The 19,582-nt window shown below is 41.6% G+C and overlaps 1 protein-coding gene across 1 annotated transcript in view; it reads left to right on the top strand.

Moving 5' to 3' along the window:
- Positions 1–19,582, top strand: part of CDH17 (cadherin 17) — a 54,850-nt gene that overhangs the window by 14,960 nt on the left and 20,308 nt on the right. The window contains 1 exon segment of the mRNA XM_060287247.1: positions 1,242–1,433. Coding sequence (XP_060143230.1) covers positions 1,242–1,433 — 192 coding nt within the window.

The following is a 19,582-nucleotide window of genomic DNA, read 5'->3' as shown; positions in this document are numbered from 1 at the left end:
TGTTTTTAGATTGAGGGTAAGAGTCTTGCATTGGGAATCTCAGAGCTTGGAAAGGCAAACTGGGCCTTAGAAAGGTGAGTCCACTTCTTTCATTGCCGTGGTCTTTTCCTGGACCCTGCCTGTTACCATCTTCATGATCATCATGCCAAGAGACATGATCTGGGGGATTTTCAGCGGAGGAGTGGAAGATGGTCTAGGTCAGTGTTAATTAAGAGCACCTGCTTTGGAGTTGGACAGACATTGGTTTGAATCCCAATTCTGTGACCAGCGAGCTGTGTGGTCTTGGGTGGGTTTTACCTCTTCAGTCTTTTGCTCTTCTGTCAAATGGAGATGATAATATAGCTACTCAGTAGGGTGCTTTGTTTTTTGTTTTTTTTTTTTTGTGGTACGTGGGCCTCTCACTGTTGTGGCCTCTCCCATTGCGGAGCACAGGCTCCGGATGCGCAGGCTCAGCGGCCATGGCCCACGGGCCCAGCTGCTCCGTGGCATGTGGGATCTTCCCGGACCGGGGCACGAACCCGCGTCCCCTGCATCGGCAGGCGGACTCTCAACCACTGCGCCATCAGGGAAGCCCGGGTGCTTTGTTTTGTTGCTTATCTTTATTGACCACTTATTATGTGCCAGGCATTCAGGGGTTTTATATGCATCGTCTCTGTAAATCACCACAGCACACATGAAGTAGGTTCTGTTATTATTATTATCATCATTATCATCTCCAAGGACAGATGATGAACCTGAGACTTTAAAAAATTAGATAACTTATTTCAGTTCACCCAGGTCATAAGTGACAAGCCTAGGATTCATACCCAGGCCATTTAACTCTGAAGTTCAGGCTCTTAACCACTATTCCCTGATTGATTTAAGAATTAATTAAAATAATGTAAAGTGCCTGACACATTGTAGGTACGCAATACATAGTAGCTATCTATTTGTCTCAACTATAATGATAATTACAGTTATTAAACATATTGGATGTGAGTGGAGGGTTATGTTTTAGAATCCTATCAGTAGATCTCTGAGACGTTGTGTTTCCTGGTACAATGGATATCAGTCTACAAGTATGACTGATGTCAAAATCAACTGTAACCCACTCGTTAATAGAAAAAAACATGCTTGGTAAGTATTGATGCAAACTGTGACTTGTGTCCATTCTGAAACCAAGGAGACAAGTTTGCCCTTTGACAATTGTACTCGATGACAATGGACATTCTCATTGTTTCCTTCCCCTGTTTCCTTCCTAGTATGGAAACCTAACTCTCCCTGAAGATACAGCCATTGGAACTGTCATCTTAACCATCCAGGCCACCGACGCTGATGAACCGTATACGGGAAGTTCTAAAATCTTGTACCGAATTACACAGGGAGACAGTGAGGGACATTTGGAGATTGAAACAGATCCTGAAACCAATACTGGATATGTCAAGGTTAAAAAGGTAAATAGCACGTTGAATGGAATTTGTCTTTTTCAAAGGTTAATTTACTTAGGACCATTCAAGGACCTATAAGCAGAGGTGACATATTAGCAGTGACCTCTCAGGTGTGTGATGGACTCCTGGAACACTCTCAGTCATTCCTGTCCTCCCAAAAGACAGAAGGCAGGATTCTTGTTCTGGGTCTGTCACTAACTGACCAAGTAGCCTTTGCAGAGTGAGGTAGGATTGACAACTAAAATATATAAACTACAAGATAGAAAATTTTTTAGTATAAGTATGTCCCATGAAATACTTGGGACATACTTATACTAAAAAACTGCTTGTTGTTTACCTGTAATTCCAATATAACCAGTTGTTCTATATTTTTATTTGCTAAATCTTGGGCAAGGTGGTGCTCTGGGCTTTATTTCTCTCTTTGCAAATGTGGGGTATTAGACTAGATGAACCCTGTGAGCCCTTTAGGCTGTTAGACTCTTTATTCTAATGGGCCAGCCATTGGCTCCTCTTTAATAATGACTGGAAATTGGTAGGTTTCCTTTAATAGACAAGTTTTAATAAACAACTTTATTCTTTCACGGCTTCTTCCCTGCCTACCCCTTACTTTCATCTTTTATGGTATTGCTGCGTCCACTGGCTCTTGCTTCGTCTCTCCCTTTGTAAGGACTGGGTAGTCTAGAGCCAAAATCTTGATTACCATGATACTTGCTTTTTAATAGAGGGTCTTCCCATTCTTCCCTCAGTCTAATCCCATCCCCTACTGTGTACAGCTGAAGTTTGACCCTTTCCTCCATGGCTGCCTCATTTATGCTTTAGAGCATGTAAACCGTTTACCAGATGACTCAATAGGAAGCAGCGCTTGTCATCCAATGTAGTTAGAATTAAAAGGGGTCAGAGTTACAGCAATTGAGACTTTGCAGACATGGTTGGATGCTGAAGGTTTGTAGGGCAGTGTGTTGGAGGCTGCAAAAGAAAGCTCTGGAGGAAAGTTTTGACCCAGAATAAAGGAAAGCTGAAGTAGAGGCTGAAAATGAAGACAGAATAATTTCACAGAAAATAGATAGAAGCTCAGGGAGAAAAGTGCTAATGCTGAAGGAAGCCCTGGGGCAGAATCTCAGAATTCTGATACCATTATGACTATATAACCTACTTCTGACAAAGGGCCTCGCTGAGTTGTAGCTGCGAGGTTTTTGTGTGGACCTACTCAAGACATTAGTATTTTGTGTGAGTCTGACATTTGGAAAAGGTGCCGTAACATCTTCCCCCTCTATTTGTGGCTGCCTACATGGAGACAAAGAACCCAGAAGGAAAGGCCAATCTTCAGAGTTTGCAGTGGGTGGTCCAGGCAACATACGTGATCTTTTTGCAGGAGGTAGGGGCAGATAGCTTCTATTCTCCCACAGGCCCAGAGCTCTCTAGGCATCTAAGAGAAGATAAAGCCCTGTCCATCTCAGTATGAATGAGTCCCACATGTCAGTAATTTTTCATGGTGGCTTGTTGTGAATCAAGTTAATTGGACCATTTGTGGCTAAAGGGCACCTATAGGGAAAAATTGGTAACTTTGATGATTAGCGGTAGGTAAGGGCTGGAAGTATACTCCCACGTGCTCTTGACACGAGGAGGTACGTTACAGTACAGCAGGCCTCTGGCCAAAATCTTTGTCACATCCTTATTTTGTTTGTGGTTATATTCACAGTGTCCAGAATATCGTCTGGCACATAGTGGAGGTTCAATAAACATTGGTTGCGTTGAATAAATAATTGAATTCTGTGCCATGTACAATTAATAACAAGCTGGGACAAAAAACATCATCTAACTTGTGCTTTCGGCTTGTGACGTCCCAGCTCTCTGTCCCTCAGGCACTGTGGGCACAGTACTCTATTGAGAGGATTCATCTGACTGTCCACAGAAAAGGTGTTGATACAGACAACAGAACTGGCGTCCTGGAACTATGAAGGCTATAAGCTGCTGGACTAGCCAGATGCCACACTCTTGTTCATTTAATGACCAAGAGATATACTATATTGTTAACCAAACTGCATGTCTTGAATACCACTAATATCACAAAACCTCTTTGTAGGATCGCTTTGCTAATTAACAAACCTTCTAGTGCAGCTTGAGATAGTGTGAGCTCAAAAACTGTAGAAGCTGCCTCTGGAGTGTGGATCTCTGATTAGGATCTGTCAAATGCTAAGTGACAACCAGCCCAGAGGTGTGGATTCTTGATGAGGATACACTAGATGTTAGCCAACTGCCCCTAGGATGTGTGTACCCACACTGACAGATGTATGTATTCATACAGTTTTCAGTATTTTAAATAAATTAGACTCTATTATGTGGTTTTTCGCGTGTAGCTTAGCCTTACTTCTAATTCCCTCCCCATTAAGCCATCCATTGCTTCAGGACCATTGTGTTGATCATTTTTTAAAAATTTAAAATCCCAATGTAGACTACTTTTTTTTTTTTTTTGCGGTACGCGGGCCTCTCACTGTTGTGGCCTCGCCCGTTGCGGAGCACAGGCTCCGGACGCGCAGGCTCAGCGGCCATGGCACACGGGCCCAGCCGCTCCGCGGCATGTGGAAACTTCCCGGACCGGGGCACGAACTCATGTCCCCTGCATCAGTAGGTGGACTCTCAACCACTGCAACACCAGGGAAGCCCCAGACTACTTTTATTTCCTAATATTTTCTTCATTTTTTTTAACGTCTTTATTGGAGTATAATTGCTTTACATTGTTGTATTATTTGCTGCTGTATAACAAAGTGAATCAGCTCTACATATACATACATCCCCATATCTCCTCCCTCTTGCGACTCCCTCCCACCCTCCCTATCCCACCCCTCTAGGTGGTCACAGGGCACCAAACTGATCTCCCTGTGCTATGTGGCTGCTTCCCACTAGCTATCTATTTTACAATTGGTAGTGTATATATGTCCATGCCACTCTCTCACTTTGTCCCAGCTTACCCTTCCCCCTCCCCATGTCCTCAAGCCCATTCTCTACTTCTGCAACTTTATTCCTGTCCTGCCCCTAGGTTCTTCAGAACTATTGGATTTTTTTCTTTAGATTCCATATATATGTGTTAGCATATGGTATTTGTTTTTCTCTTTCTGACTTACTTCACTCTGTATGGCAGACTCTAGGTCCATCCACCTCACTACAAATAACTCAATTTCGTTTCTTTTCATGGCTGAGTAATATTCCATTGTATATATGTGCCACATCTTCTTTATCCATTCATCTGTTGATGGACACTTAGGTGGCTTCCATGTCCTGGCTATTGTAAATAATGCTGCAATGAATATTGTGGTACATGTCTCTTTTAGAATTATGGTTTTCTCAGGGTATATGCCCAGTAGTGGGATTGCTGGGTCGTATGGTAGTTCTATTTTTAGTTTTTTAAGGAACCTCCATACTGTTCTCCATAGTGGTTATATCAATTTACATTCCCACCAACAGTGCAAGAGGGTTCTCTTTTCTCCACACCCTCTCCAGCATTTATTGTTTGTAGATTTTTTGATGATGGCCATTCTGACCCGTGTGAGGTGATACCTCATTATAGTTTTGATTTGCATTTGTCTAATGATTAGTGTTGTTGAGCATCTTTTCATGTGTTTGTTGGCAATCTGTATATCTTCTTTGGAGAAATGTCTATTTAGATCTTCTGCCCATTTTGGGATTGGGTTGTTTGTTTTTTTGATATTGAGCTGCATGAACTGCTTGTATATTTTGGAGATTAATCCTTTGTCTGTTGATTCATTTGCAAATACATTCTCCCATTCTGAGGGTTGTCTTTTTGTCTTGTTTATGGTTTCCTTTGCTGTGCAAAATATTTTAAGTTTCATTAGGTCCTATTTCTTTCTTTATTTTTTTAATTTCCATTTCTCTAGGAGGTGGGTCAGAAAGGATCTTGCTGTGATTTATGTCATAGAGTGTTCTGCCTATGTTTTTCTCTAAGAGTTTTATAGTGTCTGGCCTTACATTTAGGTCTTTAATCCATTTTGAGTTTATTTTTGTGTATGGTGTTAGGGAGTGTTCTAATTTCATTCTTTTACATGTACCTGTGCAGTTTTCCCAGCACCACTTATTGAAGAGGCTCTCTTTTCTCCGTTGTATATTCTTGCATCCTTTATCAAAATAAGGAGACCATATGTGCGTGGGTTTATCTCTGGGCTTTCTATCCTGTTTCATTGACCTGTATTTCTGTTTTTGTGCCAGTACCATATTGTCTTGATTACTGTAGCTTTGTAGTATAGTCTGTAGTTGGGGAGCCTGATTCCTCCAGCTCCATTTTTCTTTCTTAAGATTGCTTTTGCTACTTGGGGTCTTTTTTGTTTCCATACAAATTGTGAAATTTTTTGTTCTAGTTCTGTGAAAAATGCCATTGGTAGTTTGGTAGGGATTGCATTGAATCTGTAGATTGCTTTGGGTAGTAGAGTCATTTTCACAATGTTGATTCTTCCAATCCAAGAACATGGTATATCTCTCCATCTGTTTGTGTCGTCTTTAATTTCTTTCATCAGTGTCTTATAGCTTTCTGCGTACAGGTCTTTTGACTCCTTAGGTAGGTTTATTCCTAAGTATTTTATTCTTTTTGCTGAAACGGTAAATGGGAGTGTTTCCTTAATTTCTCTTTCAGATTTTTCATCATTAGTGTATAAGAATGCCAGAGATTTCTGTGTATTAATTTTGTATCCTGCTACTTTACCAAATTCATTGATTAGCTCTAGTAGTTTTCTGGTAGCATCTTTCGGATTCTCTATGTATAGTATCATGTCATCTGCAAACAGTGACAGTCTTATTCCTTCTTTTCCAGTTTGGATTCCTTTTATTTCTTTTTCTTCTCTGATTGCTATGGCTAAAACTTCCAAAACTATGTTGAATAATAGTGGTGAGAGTGGGCAACCTCGTCTTGTTCCTGATTTTAGTGGAAATGGTTTCAGTTTTTCACCATTGAGAATGATGTTGGCTGTGGGCTTGTCATATATGGCCTTTATTATGTGGAGGAAAGTTCCCTCTATGCCTACTTTCTGGAGGGTTTTTATCATAAATTGGTGTTGAATTTTGTCAAAAGCTTTTTCTGTATGTATTGAGATGATCATATGTTTTTCATCCTTCAATTTGTTACTATGGTGTATCATATTGATTGATTTGCATATATTGAAGAATTCTTGAATTCCTGGGATAAACCTCTCTTGATCATGGTGTATGATCCTTTTAATGTGCTGTTGGATTCTGTTTGCTAGTATTTTGTTGAGGATATTTGCATCTATGTTCATCAGTGATATTGACCTGTAGTTTTCTTTTTTTTGTAACATCTTTGTCTTGTTTCGTTATCATGATGATGGTGGCCTCGTAGAATGAGTTTGGGAGTATTCCTCCCTTTGCTATATTTTGGAAGAGTTTGAGAAGGATAGGTGTTAGCTCTGCTCTAAATGTTTGTGAATGTTCTAAATGTTTCGCCTGTGAATCAATCGGGTCCTGGGATTTTGTTTGATGAAGATTTTTAATCACAGTTTCAATTTCAGTGCTTGTGATGTGTCTGTTCGTATTTTTAATTTCTTCCAGTCTCAGTCTTGGAAGGTTGTACTTTTCTAAGAATTTGTCCATTTTATTGGCATATAGTTGCTCGTAGTAATCTCTCATGATACTTTGTACTTCTGCAGTATCAGTTATTACTTCTCCTTTTTCATTTCTAAGTCTGTTGATTTGAGTCTTCTCCCTTTTCTTCTTGATGAGTCTGGCTAATGGTTTATCAATTTTGTTTATCTTCTCAAAGAAACAGCTTTTAGTTTTACTGAACTTTACTATCATTTCCTTCATTTCTTTTTCATGTATTTTTGATCTCATCTTTATGATTTATTTCCTTCTGCTAACTTAGGGTTTTTTTGTTATTCTTTTTCTAATTGCTATAGATGTAAGGTTACATTGTTTTTTGAGATTTTTCTTGTTTCTTGAGGTAGAATTGTAGTGCTATAAACTTCCCTCTTAGAAATGCTTTTGCTATATCCCACAGGTTTTGGGCGATCGAGTATTCATTGTCATTTGTTTGTAGGTATTTTTTAATTTCTTCTTTGATTTCTTGAGTGATCTCTTGGCTATTTAGTAGCGTGTTGTTGAGCTTCCTTGTGTTTGTATTTTTTACAGTTTTTTTTTCCTGTAATTGATATCTAGTCTCATAGCATTGTGGTCAGAAAAGATAGTTGATACGATTTCAATTTTCTTAAATTTACCAAGGCTTGATTTGTGACCCAAGATGTGATCTATCCTGGAGAATGTTCCATGAGCACTTGAGAAGAAAGTATATTCTGTTGTTTTTGGATGGAATATCCTATAAATATCAATTAAGTCCATCTTATTTAATGTATCATTTAAAGCTTGTGTTTCCTTATTTATTTTCATTTTGGATTATCTGTCCATTGGTGAAAGTGTGGTGTTAAATTCTCCTACTATTATTGTGTTACTGTCACTTTCTCCTTTTATGGCTGTTAGCATTTGCCTTATGTGCTCCTATGTTGGGTGCATAAAGATTTACAATTGTTATATCTTCTTCTTGGATTGATCCCTTGATCATTATGTAGTGTTCTTCTTTGTCTCTTGTAATAGTCTTTATTTTAAAGTCTGTTTTGTCTGATATGAGAATTACTACTCCAGCTTTCTTTTGATTTCCATTTGCATGGAATATCTTTTTCCAACCCCTCACTTTCAGTCTGTATGTGTCTCTAGGTCTGAAGTGAATCTCTTGTAGACAGCATATATATGGGTATTGTTTTCATATCCACTCAGCCAGTCTATGTCTTTTGGTTGGAGCTTTTAATCCATATACGTTTAAGGTAATTACTGATATGTATGTTCCTATTACCATTTTCTTAATTGTTTTGTGTTTGTTATTGTAGGTCTTTTCCTTCTCTTGTGTTTCCTGCCTAGAGAAGTTTCTTTAACATTTGTTGTAAGGCTGGCTTGGTGGTGCTGAATTCTCTTAGCTTTTGCTTGTCTGTAAATGTTTTAATTTCTCAGTGAATCTAAATGAGATTCTTGCTGGGTAGAGTAATCTTGGTTGTAGGTTTTTCCCTCTCATCACTTTAAATATGTCCTGCCACTCCCTTCTGGCTGCAGAGTTTCTGCTGAAAGATCAGCTATTAACCTTATGGGGATTCCCTTGTATGTTATTTGTTGCTTTACCCTTGCTGCTTTTAATATTTTTTCTTTGTATTTAATTGTTGACAGTTTGATTAATATGTGTCTTGGCATGTTTCTCCTTGGATTTATCCTGTATGGGACTCTTTGTACTTCCTGGACTTGATCAACTATTTCCTTTCCCATATTAGGGAACTTTTCAACTATAATCTCTTTAAATATTTTCTCACTCCCTTTCTTTTTCTCTTCTTCTTTTGGGTCCCCTATAATTCGAATGTTGGTGCATTTAATGTTGTCCCAGAGGTCTCTGCAATTGTCCTCCACTCTTTTCATTCTTTTATCTTTATTCTGCTCTGCAGTAGTTATTTCCACTATTTTACCTTCCAGGTCACTTATCCATTCTTCTGCCTCAGTTATTCTGCTATTGTTTCCTTCTGGAGAATTTTTAACTTCATTTATTGTGGTGTTTATCATTGTTTGCTCTTTAGTTCTTCTAGGTCCTTGTTAAATGTTTCTTTATTTTCTCCATTCTGTTTCCATGGTTTTGGATCGTCTTTGCTATCATTATTCTGAATTCTTTTTCAGGTAGACTGCCTATTTCCTGTTCATTTGTTTGGTCTGGTGGGTTTTTATCTTGCTCCTTCATTTGCTGCATATATCTCTGTCTTCTCATTTTGCTTAACTTACTGTGTTTGGGGTCTCCTTTTCACAGCCCGCAGGTTTGTAGTTCCTGTTGTTTTTGGTGTCTGCCCCCAGTGGGTAAGATTAGTTCAGTGGGCTGTGTAAGCTTCCTGGTGGAGGGGACTGGTGCCTGTGTTCTGGTGGCTGAGGCTGGATCTTGTCTTTCTGTTGGGCAGGACCATGTCCAGTGGTGTATTTTGGGGTGTCTGTGGACTTATTATGATTTTAGGCAAACTCTCTGGTAATGGGTGGAGTTGTGTTCCTGTCTTGCTAGTTGTTCTGCAGGAGGTATCCAGCACTGGGGCTTGCTGGTCATTGAGTGGAGCTGGGTCTTAGCGTTGAGATGGAGACTTCTGGGAGAGCTCTTGCTGATTGATATTATGTGGGGCCAGGAGGTCTCTGGTGGCCCAATGTCCTGAACTCAGCTCTCCCACCTCAGAGGCTCAGGCCTGACACCTGGCTAGAGCACCAAGACCTTGTCGACCACACAGCTCAGAAGAAAAGGGAGAAAAAGATAGAAAGAAAGAAAAATAAATAAAATTAATAAACTAAAAAAAAATTTTAATTATTAAAATAAAAAAATTTTAAAAAGAAGAGAGCAGCCAAACCAATAAACAAATCCACCCATGATAACAAGTGCTAAAAACTGAACTGAGATAACCATATAAATCAGAAACTAGTCAGTCGCATACAACAAACCCAAAGTCTACAGTTGCTCCCAAAGGCCACCACCTCAATTTTGGGATGATTCATTGTCTATTCAGGTATTCCACAGATGAAGCGTACATCAAGTTGATTGTGGAGATTTAATCTGCTGCTCCTGAGGCTGCACAGAGAAATTTCCCTTTCTCTTCTTTGTTTGCACAGCTCCTGGGGCTCAGCTTTGGATTTGGACCTGCCTCTGCATGTAGGTCATCCTCTGGTGTCTGTTCTTCGCCCAGACAGGAGGGGGTTAAAGGAGCTGCTGAATAGGGGGCTGTGGCTCACTCAGGCCGGGGGGAGGGAGAGGTATGAAATGCAGGGAGAGCCTGTGGCGGCAGAGGCCAGTGTGACGTAGCAACAGCCCAAGGCACGCCGTGTGTTCTACCGGGGAAGTTGTCCCTGGATCACAGGACCCTGGCAGTGGCGGGCTGCATAGGGTCCTAGTAGGGGAGGTGTGGATAGGGACCTGTGCTTGCACACAGGCTTCTTGGTGGCGGCAGCAGCAGCCTTACCATCTCATGCCCGTCTCTGGGGTCCGCACTGATAGCCGCGGCTCGCACCCTTCTCTGAAGCTTGTTTAGACGGTGCTGTGAATCCCCTCTCCTCGTGCACCCCGAAACAATGGTCTCTTGCCTCTTAGGCAGGCCCAGATTTTTTCCTGAACTCCCTCCCGGCTAGGCATGGCGCACTAACCCCTTCAGGTTTTGTTCACGTCACCAACCCCAGTCCTCTCCCTGGGATCCGACCTCCAAAGCCCGAGCCTCAGCTCCCAGCCCCGCCCGCCGCGGGCGGGTGAGCAGACAAGCCTCTCGGGCTGGTGAGTGCTGGTCGGCATGGATCCTCTGTGCGGGAATGTCTCCACTTTGCCCTCTGCACCCCCGTTGCTGTGCTCTCCTCCGTGGCTCTGAAGCTTCCCCGCTCCGCCAACCGCAGTCTCCGCCCGCGAAGTGGCTTCCTAGTGTGTGGAAACTTTTCCCCTTTCACAGCTCCCTCCCAGAGGTGCGGGTCCCGTCCCTATTCTTTTGCCTCTGTTTTTTCTTTTTCTTTTTTTTTTTTTTTGCCCTACCCAGGTACGTGGGGAGTTTCTTGCCTTTTGGGAAGTCTGGGGTCTTCTGCCAGTGTTCAGTAGGTGTTCTGTAGGAGTTGTTCCACATGTAGATGTATTTCTTTTTTTTTTTTTTTTTCTGTACGCGGGCCTCTCACTGTTGTGGCCTCTCCCATTGCGGAGCACAGGCTCCGGACGCGCAGGCTCAGCGGTCATGGCTCACGGGCCCAGCCGCTCCGCGGCATGTGGGATCCTCCCGGACCGGGGCACGAACCCGCGTCCCCTGCATCGGCAGGCGGACTCTCAACCACTGCGCCACCAGGGAAGCCCTAGATGTATTTCTGATGTATCTGTGGGGAGGAAGGTGATCTCCACGTCTTACTCCTCTGCCATCTTGAAGCTCCTCTCCCTGATATTTTCTTAATCACAATTCTATCAGCACCTGTTCATATGAATTACAAATGTGCTAACGCAGGTAAAATTCACCGAGGAGCACACACTCCACAACTGAAGCCCCTTGTGCTTCATGAAGCACTTCTGCACAGGCTCCTTTTCTTCTCACGCTGACTCTGAGGGAGGCGGAAAGAGCCCCGCTGTACAGATGAGGTTCAGGCCCACAGCAAGATACAGTCAGTCCCCCAGGGATGGCAGAGTTGGGAACTTGACCCCAGGCTTCTGACTCCCTTCAGGAAATGATTTCTGTTGGGGCCTGGCATTGCCATTTACTAGCTCTGCGACCTTGACCGAATGTTGTAACCTCAGACCTCAGTTTTCTGATCTGAAACATTGGTGAAATGGCAGCACCTTCTTGATAAGGACATTGGAGGATTCAGTGTGAAAATACATATATAGCTCTTAACACAGCCCCCAGCAGGTAGCAGTCAATTTAATGAATGTCCAGCATTATCTTAATTCTAATTAATTAGAGTGAGGGCAGAAGCCAGGATTCTGCCTGTGGATAGATGTGTTTTCGCTTCTTGCCAAGGGGACCAAACTTGTCTAATCCAAGAGTCAAATGGTGCCCACTGGGGACTGCTGACTCAGCCTCTCTATGGGAGGACCTGGAAATCAGTAATTTTAGTGCCTGCAAAGTGTTTCTCCTTTACTCTTGCATTACTACCACACTTCACTTTTGACACCAGGTTTGTGGGTATTCCACACATCAAGCCATTATCCAACACCAGGCTGATGTCCTACAATTTAACTCAGTTCTGACACTGTCTACCTGGAGATAGCATCAGACCCCACAGGTTAAGGACTCAGTCCCACAAGACTCCTCCGCACCCCACTTCAAGAGTCAATTGCAAGTCCTAGGTTTTCACCTGTACTTCTGACTGACTGGCTATAAATCAGAGGTTCCCATGACTCTCTCCTTGGGTTGGATCATTTGCTAGAACAGCTCACAGAGCTCAGGGAAACATATTTACCAATTTTTATTTAATAAAAGATATGATAAGGGATATAGATGAGCAGCCAGATGAGGAGATACATAGGGCGAGGTCTGGGAGGGCCCCAAGAGTAGGAGCTTCTGTCCATGGAGTTAGGGTGTGTATCCACTTTCCCAGCACATGGATGTGTTCACTAACCCACAAGCTCTCTGAAGGCCTTACTTTGGGGATTTTTACTGAGGCTTCATCATGTAGACATGATTGATCATTAACTCAATCTCCAGCCCCTTTCCCCTTCCGGGGGGTGGGGTGGGTGTGGGGCTGAAAGTTCCAAGCTTCTAATCATGGCTTGGTCTTTCTGGTAACCAGCCCCCATCCTGAAACCATTCAAGGAGCCACCAAGAGTCACCTCATTAGAATAAAAGGCACTCCTATCATCCGGGAAATTCCAAGGGATTTAGGAGCTCAGTGTCAGGAGCCAGGGGCAGAGACCAATATATACATTTTTTATCGTTTCACTTGCCCCAAGTGATGCTTAGGATTAAGCAAGTTTTAGAAGCGCTGTCCTCTCTCTGTTTACTGCTGCCCCAAGCTCTCGCCTGTTGTGTGGTAGATCATCATACCCTTGGGACCAAGCAGGTGTCAGGAGCCAGGAAGCCTATTTCTTTGAGCCCTGCCTGGCTCATCAATAACTCTCCTGGCACCCCCTTTCTTGAAATTCAGGGGTTTGTTTTGGCTTTAATTTTCTTTTTTTATACAAATTTTGTCACTTCTTCATTATGGCTGATTCTTTTCCATTCTTAGTACGTGACTTATTTTTGACCAGCAAGGGTATCATCTGGAAAACTAATGTGCACTTTTTCCTCATCACCGATGATTGGTGTAAATGTTAAATATCCCCAGTCTCAATTCCTTTCCTTCGGCACTTTATCTCTGCTTCCAGGTTGAATCTAAATCATGGGGTTTGACCTTTTGAGCAGTTGTATGCAGAAGAGCGATGGTGGCATGAGCATGTGTTTTCAGCTTACCTGAGGAGTAAGTTGCCCAGATGGGCCCGAGGTAATCCCAAGAGGCCGTGAGGGTCTCTTGACCTGGCTTTGCAGACCTGCCATGTCATGAAAGACAGTATACGTGGTTTGACAAGGCTCGTCCTTGATTCCACTCTGCTGATTATCATTTGCAAATTTAGCATCTTCCATTTCTGATTTTATCCCTGGAAAACTTGGTTCAGTGTTTTTCCTGGTGTGAAAGTTAAGCAGACTGATTGATGGCAGGCTGATTCTTCCATTCAGTAAGTGTTTCAGGAGCACTGACACCCTCTCCTAGGAGGGTGACTCCCAAGAGACTGACACTGGTCTCCCTGCCCAGGTCAGATGAATTCAAATCCACCCCTCCCATGGCTGCTCCCAGAGTTAACTTTCTACAACACAAATCCCCGCCCCTGTCAGTCTTGTGCTCACCACCTCTCTCTCCTCATCAAGGATAAAGTCCCAACTTCTTAGCTTGATGTGTGTCTTCACTGTCATCTCTCTCTTCTCTCAGCTTCACATGTTCTGTTCTGGTAACACAGGCTGCTCCACCTCTGCAGATATACCATCTCATTTCTTTACCCCTCACCTCTGGTGACCACACGAAGGGACGGAAAAGCCAGGGAGGGGACTTAGGACCTGATGGTAAGAATGGGGGGTGTGCATCCTCTGCCTGAGCACATAGAACGCTCTGCTGCCTGTCTGAGCTTGGGTGTGGCTGGACCCACAAGGAACAGAGTGCTGTGTCCTTTATCCACACGGCAGGCTTGCTCTGGGGGCCGCTGCCTTCCTGCTCCATCAACCAGACCTTCTCAGTTTGACACCCCTGCCCTTATCCCCTGAGATGATGAGTGGGTCCCTGGGAGTCAGATGCTCCAGCTTCCACACACCTCCTCACAACCCCCAGGTGAGCGGCCCTTTCAGACCATGTGGTAGTGATCAAGAGGTCATCATGGGGTTGTGCCCTACGGGCAGTGGGTGCTTATGTCTATGAAAAACCTCATTTCTACATCGTAGCTAGCTTACAAAATTTTATATCCTGTATTTTAACAAAGGTCAACTGATTCTTATTTTCTATCTCAAATGACCTTGAGTCTTCATACTTAATTCTTTCTCTTCCATATGGGCAAACTTTCTATTATACTTTCTTTTGAACTAGAAGTTGGGTTGTGATGTTGTGTGTGTTTGTGTGTACGTGGAGGAGAGGGTTTCTAGAGAGTGGGGATTTTCTCCAGGATCTCTTTCCCACTGGAGTCTGCGAGGGCTTGAGAAGGACCGAGGGCTTCTCATTTTTACCTATCCTAATGGATATACTATGGGCACTGCATGTCAGGGAAGTGATGAGAAGCAAAGAAGAATATAACACAGTTCCTCTCCTCAGAGAGCTCATGGTCAATAAGGATCTAGAATACATAACCAAACAATTAGAATCCTGAGTTAAGTATGATGAGATTACAGACGACGTGGAGCTCACCCATTTGTGGATAGCGAGGAAGGTCCAGGGAAGCCAATATGGTGAGGACAGCATTGAGCCAATTTTTGACTGAGGGGGAGAATTTTTTCAGATGTTGGGGAAGGGCAGGCCAAGCTAATGCAATCATGTGTCAATTTTTCTCTTCATGAAAGGATACTACCATTTTTGTTTAACTGATGAGAAACTGATATAAACTCAGGTTAAAGAGCTGACAGATCACCAGGAGATCCTGGGTCCTCCAGGCCTGGAAGAGTGAATAAAACAGAGCAGTTCCCATAATCTTTAATGTGCCTTTTGGGCTTTACTTTGGTTCCTTCATCTTTTTGAGGTCATGGGTACCTTTGAGACTCTGACAAAAGCTACATATCCTCCCCCTACCAAAAGATTCACATATGAACATATGTATTGTTAAACAACAAAAATTCCATTGAGTAAACTTAAGGATCAAATTGGCTTTATTAAATACTTCATAAGTCAAGTGTCATCCCATTTAGCAATTAGAAAGAAGCTCCACCAAGCTGTAGAAAAGAAAAGATTTTTTAAAGGTAGAAAGGGGGCGGACAAAGGAAATTATTAGCGAAGAATGCATTGCTTCAGACAAGGCTGCCCCCCTAAGGGGAACAAAAGGGCCTATGGGGTGGATTACCTCACTAGTGCTGACCAGATAATTCAAGACTGACTGGTTAAAGGTTGCATTCCTGGAGCAGGGATTGAAACTGCAATAGGTTAGTTATTAAGTTTTGATTTGCTTACATGGGGTTTAGCACAAGTGACTCCATTTTGGGCCTGCTGTTTCTTTTTAACAATTTTCCCCTTTTGATCAGACTCTCAGCTTATCTGAGAGATGTGATCAAAATGTAAGGCATTAAATGCCACTATCACATACCTCTCTGTAGTTCTCTCAGCTTCTGTTGATCCTCTGTGTGGTACTCACAAGTCATAATGTTTTTTTGCTTAATCTCTGTGATAGTCACAGGCATCAGCTTCAGGTTCACAATTTTTAAGTTGGTCATTCTCTTTGTCTCTTTTCTGATGTTCTAGTCTTAGGGAGACTTGGTAGTTAGCAGTTCTGAGCATGCATTTAATGCTTTTTTTTTTTTTTTGCGGTATGCGGGCCTCTCACTGCTGTGGCCTCTCCCGTTGCGGAGCACAGGCTCCGGATGCGCAGGCTCAGCAGCCATGGCTCACGGGTCCAGCCGCTATGCGGCATGTGGAATCTTCCCGGACCGGGGCACGAACCCGTGTCCCCTGCATCGGCAGGCGAACTCTCAACCACTGCGCCACCAGGGAAGCCCTGCATTTAATGCTTTTGAGAGAATACAGCACATGAGGGCGAGTACTCTGATTCTAACAAGCAGGATAATTCCCAATGTTTGGAGAGCACTTTGGAGCCATGGTCCCCAAGACCCAAACCAATCAAATCAGTCAAAGAAAGACTCCATGGCAGAAGTAACCCTTTTAAACCAAGAGGAGTGGCTTGCTCAGTGATCTTATGGAACTGAATTTCAGCTTCCCCAGAAGTGCTACTCCAGGTGCAGCAGGTGGTGTTGGCCACAGTGCAGACACCTCCTTGCTCAGCTAAAAGAGAATCAAGGGCTATATTATTATCAAGAACAACTTGGGCCAGAAAGTCTAAAGATTTTTTTGTTGGACAGCTATTGCTCTAACAGAGGATTTTTCAATATGTTTCAATATTTTCAAGAGTTAAGGAAAGGTTCCTGATCTAGTCTCATTTACATATACTCTTTTTTTTTTCTCTCATTTACATATACTCTTAACTGGGGAAGTATGGCCCTGCTAAAGGAAGTGAATCCTGAGTCATGAATACCTCTTGATAATTCCTTTCTAACTCAATGATGTAAATCCAGGGGAGTCAACCAATGAGGTGTCTCAGTTTGTTTGTGAACATTTAGGGGAGCAGTTAGATAACCTAAGAGACATTGCCTGATATGTACCAGCCGTCTAGGTACATAAGAAGAATGACAACCACCACAGACAAAGATAAATCCTGTCGGGACACAAATCACTTCCACCAAGGTGGCACTGTTAATAGATTCACTTGCAGGGATAGTTGCATTTGCCTGTTCAAGCTAGATGTCAGTTAGGTTTTCTCCTAGCCTGAAATAGTAGTTGTTTTAAACTTCAGAGGTTACATCCCTTAGCAATGGCCTGGAAGATACAGATGATGGTGTTACCTTTCCAGGCCAATGCCAGAGTAAAAGAAAGGGAAAGAAAAAAAAAGTTTCTTGTTCAGTTGAAGTGTGAAGTCTTGTTGTGGTGTCTTGGAAGGAAGCATCTACCTCAGGGTCAGCTACTTCTCTTCCCAGTCAATTTGATTTGGAGATTTCCAGCATTTATACAAGACCAGATGTCAGGTGGAGTCTTCTTCAGCTGTGAGATGTGTATCCAAGGTTTAAGACCCTGAAGTTTGGCTGCCATCAGGGTAGTGAGGAGGACCTGGTATAGTCCCTTCCAAGGAGATTCAAGGGCAGTCTTTGTTCTTAGTGATTCTAATTCAGAAGGGTGGGAGAAAACTGGAAACATTAGTTTGGAAAGTTGTAGCCAGATATTTGAGGAAAGTAGAAAAATTCAGGATCCAATCCAGTTTTCATGTATATAACAAATCCTTAAAGATAATTAGCAGGATTAGAATCTAATATAGATAAAGGTGCAAACATAATTTATTAAGCAGTTAATAAATTTAAGCAGTTATTCCTGCGTTTTAAAAAAATTCTTTTTTAGGATAATCCTACTAAAACTTAATTTGTTTGCATTAAATTTGCCTTGATTATTTACATAAGTGCAGCAAGAATAGTGATTGACTATATAAGCTCTTTTTAAGATTGCTTTGCTGGAACCTTGGAAGCAAGGTACTCTCTGAGTCTATGTACATCTCTCTCAAATGTGACAATTCAGTCCAAGCCTTGGTAATATGGTCAGTGTTTCCAGTTGTGTTCCATTACAGGAGAACAGATTCTTATTGAACTTATGTGAATGACCACCTATATTGCCATGAAAAGAATACATTAAGAGTTTCTAAATTCTGGAAAGATCATGTAGAAAAAAATGTCATTTTTGTTTACAAAGGTATAGTGTATCAATTGCTGTAAGTCATAGATTGCTTAAGTGAAAAGATTTCTTTAAATCTGGAAAACCAAAGCATTAAGGAACCAGCAGTGTTTTAAAAGTCATACAAATTATAATCAATCATCCTCCTCATTTAATTTAATCCAATGTAATTAATACTTGCTCTGTTTGAATCGAGTTTTTCCACTAGTTCTGGAAATTCTTACTCAGTTTAGTTTTATGATCTTAAAATGATCAGAGGGCTTCCCTGGTGGCACAGTGGTTGGGAGTCCGCCTGCCGATGCAGGGGACGCGGGTTCGTGCCCCGGTCCGGGAAGATCCCACATGTCACGGAGTGGCTGGGCCCGTGAGCCATGGCCGCTGAGCCTGCGCGTCCGGAGCCTGTGCTCCGCAACGGAAGAGGCCACAACAGTGAGAGGCCCGCGTACCGCAAAAAAAAACAACAACAAAATGATCAGAAACCTGTATTCTAGAATACCTGTCAGAGTCCTTTTTATGGATTTCTCTGAAGATGAAGCAATTTTGTAGGAACGTTTTTGCAAAAGCATTAGAATAAAAATTTAACTATCTGTAAATGACAAAATCCTTAAAATGCCCATTATTAAAGATCTGATGAGAATTCATTATAATGGAATTGACAAGGAAATTTGGTTATTTTTGTAATATGTAATGTTTAAGATAATAATTACAATTATGACTGATAACATCATACCAGGAAATAATAGATTTCCAGGAATTTTATCCCATTTCTGTAACACTTATAACATGTATCTATACAAATATAACATGAAGAAGGCACAGTATTACTTGTTTGACGATTTTTACCATGTAATTTAACATATCAAATAAGCCTAATTAGTGTCACATCTCTCTTTTTATAAGGAGAAAGAAGAAATCTTTTCTGATTTTTCCAAAGGCCCTATGGAAAATCCCAAAGTTATTTCCAGGTCAAAAAGACTTCACTTAGAATTTGATTTGGGGAAGTTTGCCAAAAAATTCAAAAGGTTTTGGACACTTGGCTAAAAAGGATCACAGATCATTATAAAACAATACTTAATTATCCACTTAATTATCCAAAGTGACAATAAAAGATTTCAAGAGCAAATGCAGTAAGTTACATACTTCTGAGCCAAACTTTGCTCTTTTAATATTGAGAAGACTCGGTTTACTTAAGTAATCAAAGACTGATAATAAAGATATAAAACACAAAAAATTATTTTGATAAAACACAAAATCTTTGCTTTCCAGGCAGGTTATTTTAAAGATAAAGAAAAAGTTTTGTTTAAATTTCTTATTAAGAGTAGATCTCATTTATCAGTAAATCTAATAAAACTTTGTCCTTTTAACAGAGGAAAGAAAATTAAGTTTTAGTTTTACATAAGTATACTACTGGTATTAAAGCTTATTTTAAAACCCTTATAATAACAATTTAGTTTTTAGCCAACTTGACCACACAAGATTTCCTCATTTTCCCTCTCTTTTTCTGTTTCTCTCTTTCATTCTTCTTAACTTCCTATATCCATAGTTTGTCCTTTTTTTTTCTTCCCACTTTGAAATAACTAGTTTTACTTTAGAGCAAAATCACTTTTATTTCCCTCAACAAAATGTAT

This window comes from Globicephala melas, chromosome 17 (genome assembly GCF_963455315.2).
Source record: "Globicephala melas chromosome 17, mGloMel1.2, whole genome shotgun sequence".
Taxonomy (NCBI): Eukaryota; Metazoa; Chordata; class Mammalia; order Artiodactyla; family Delphinidae; genus Globicephala; species Globicephala melas.
The sequence above is the reverse complement of the archived record's forward strand: the minus strand, read 5'-3'. Positions and strand labels throughout refer to the sequence as shown.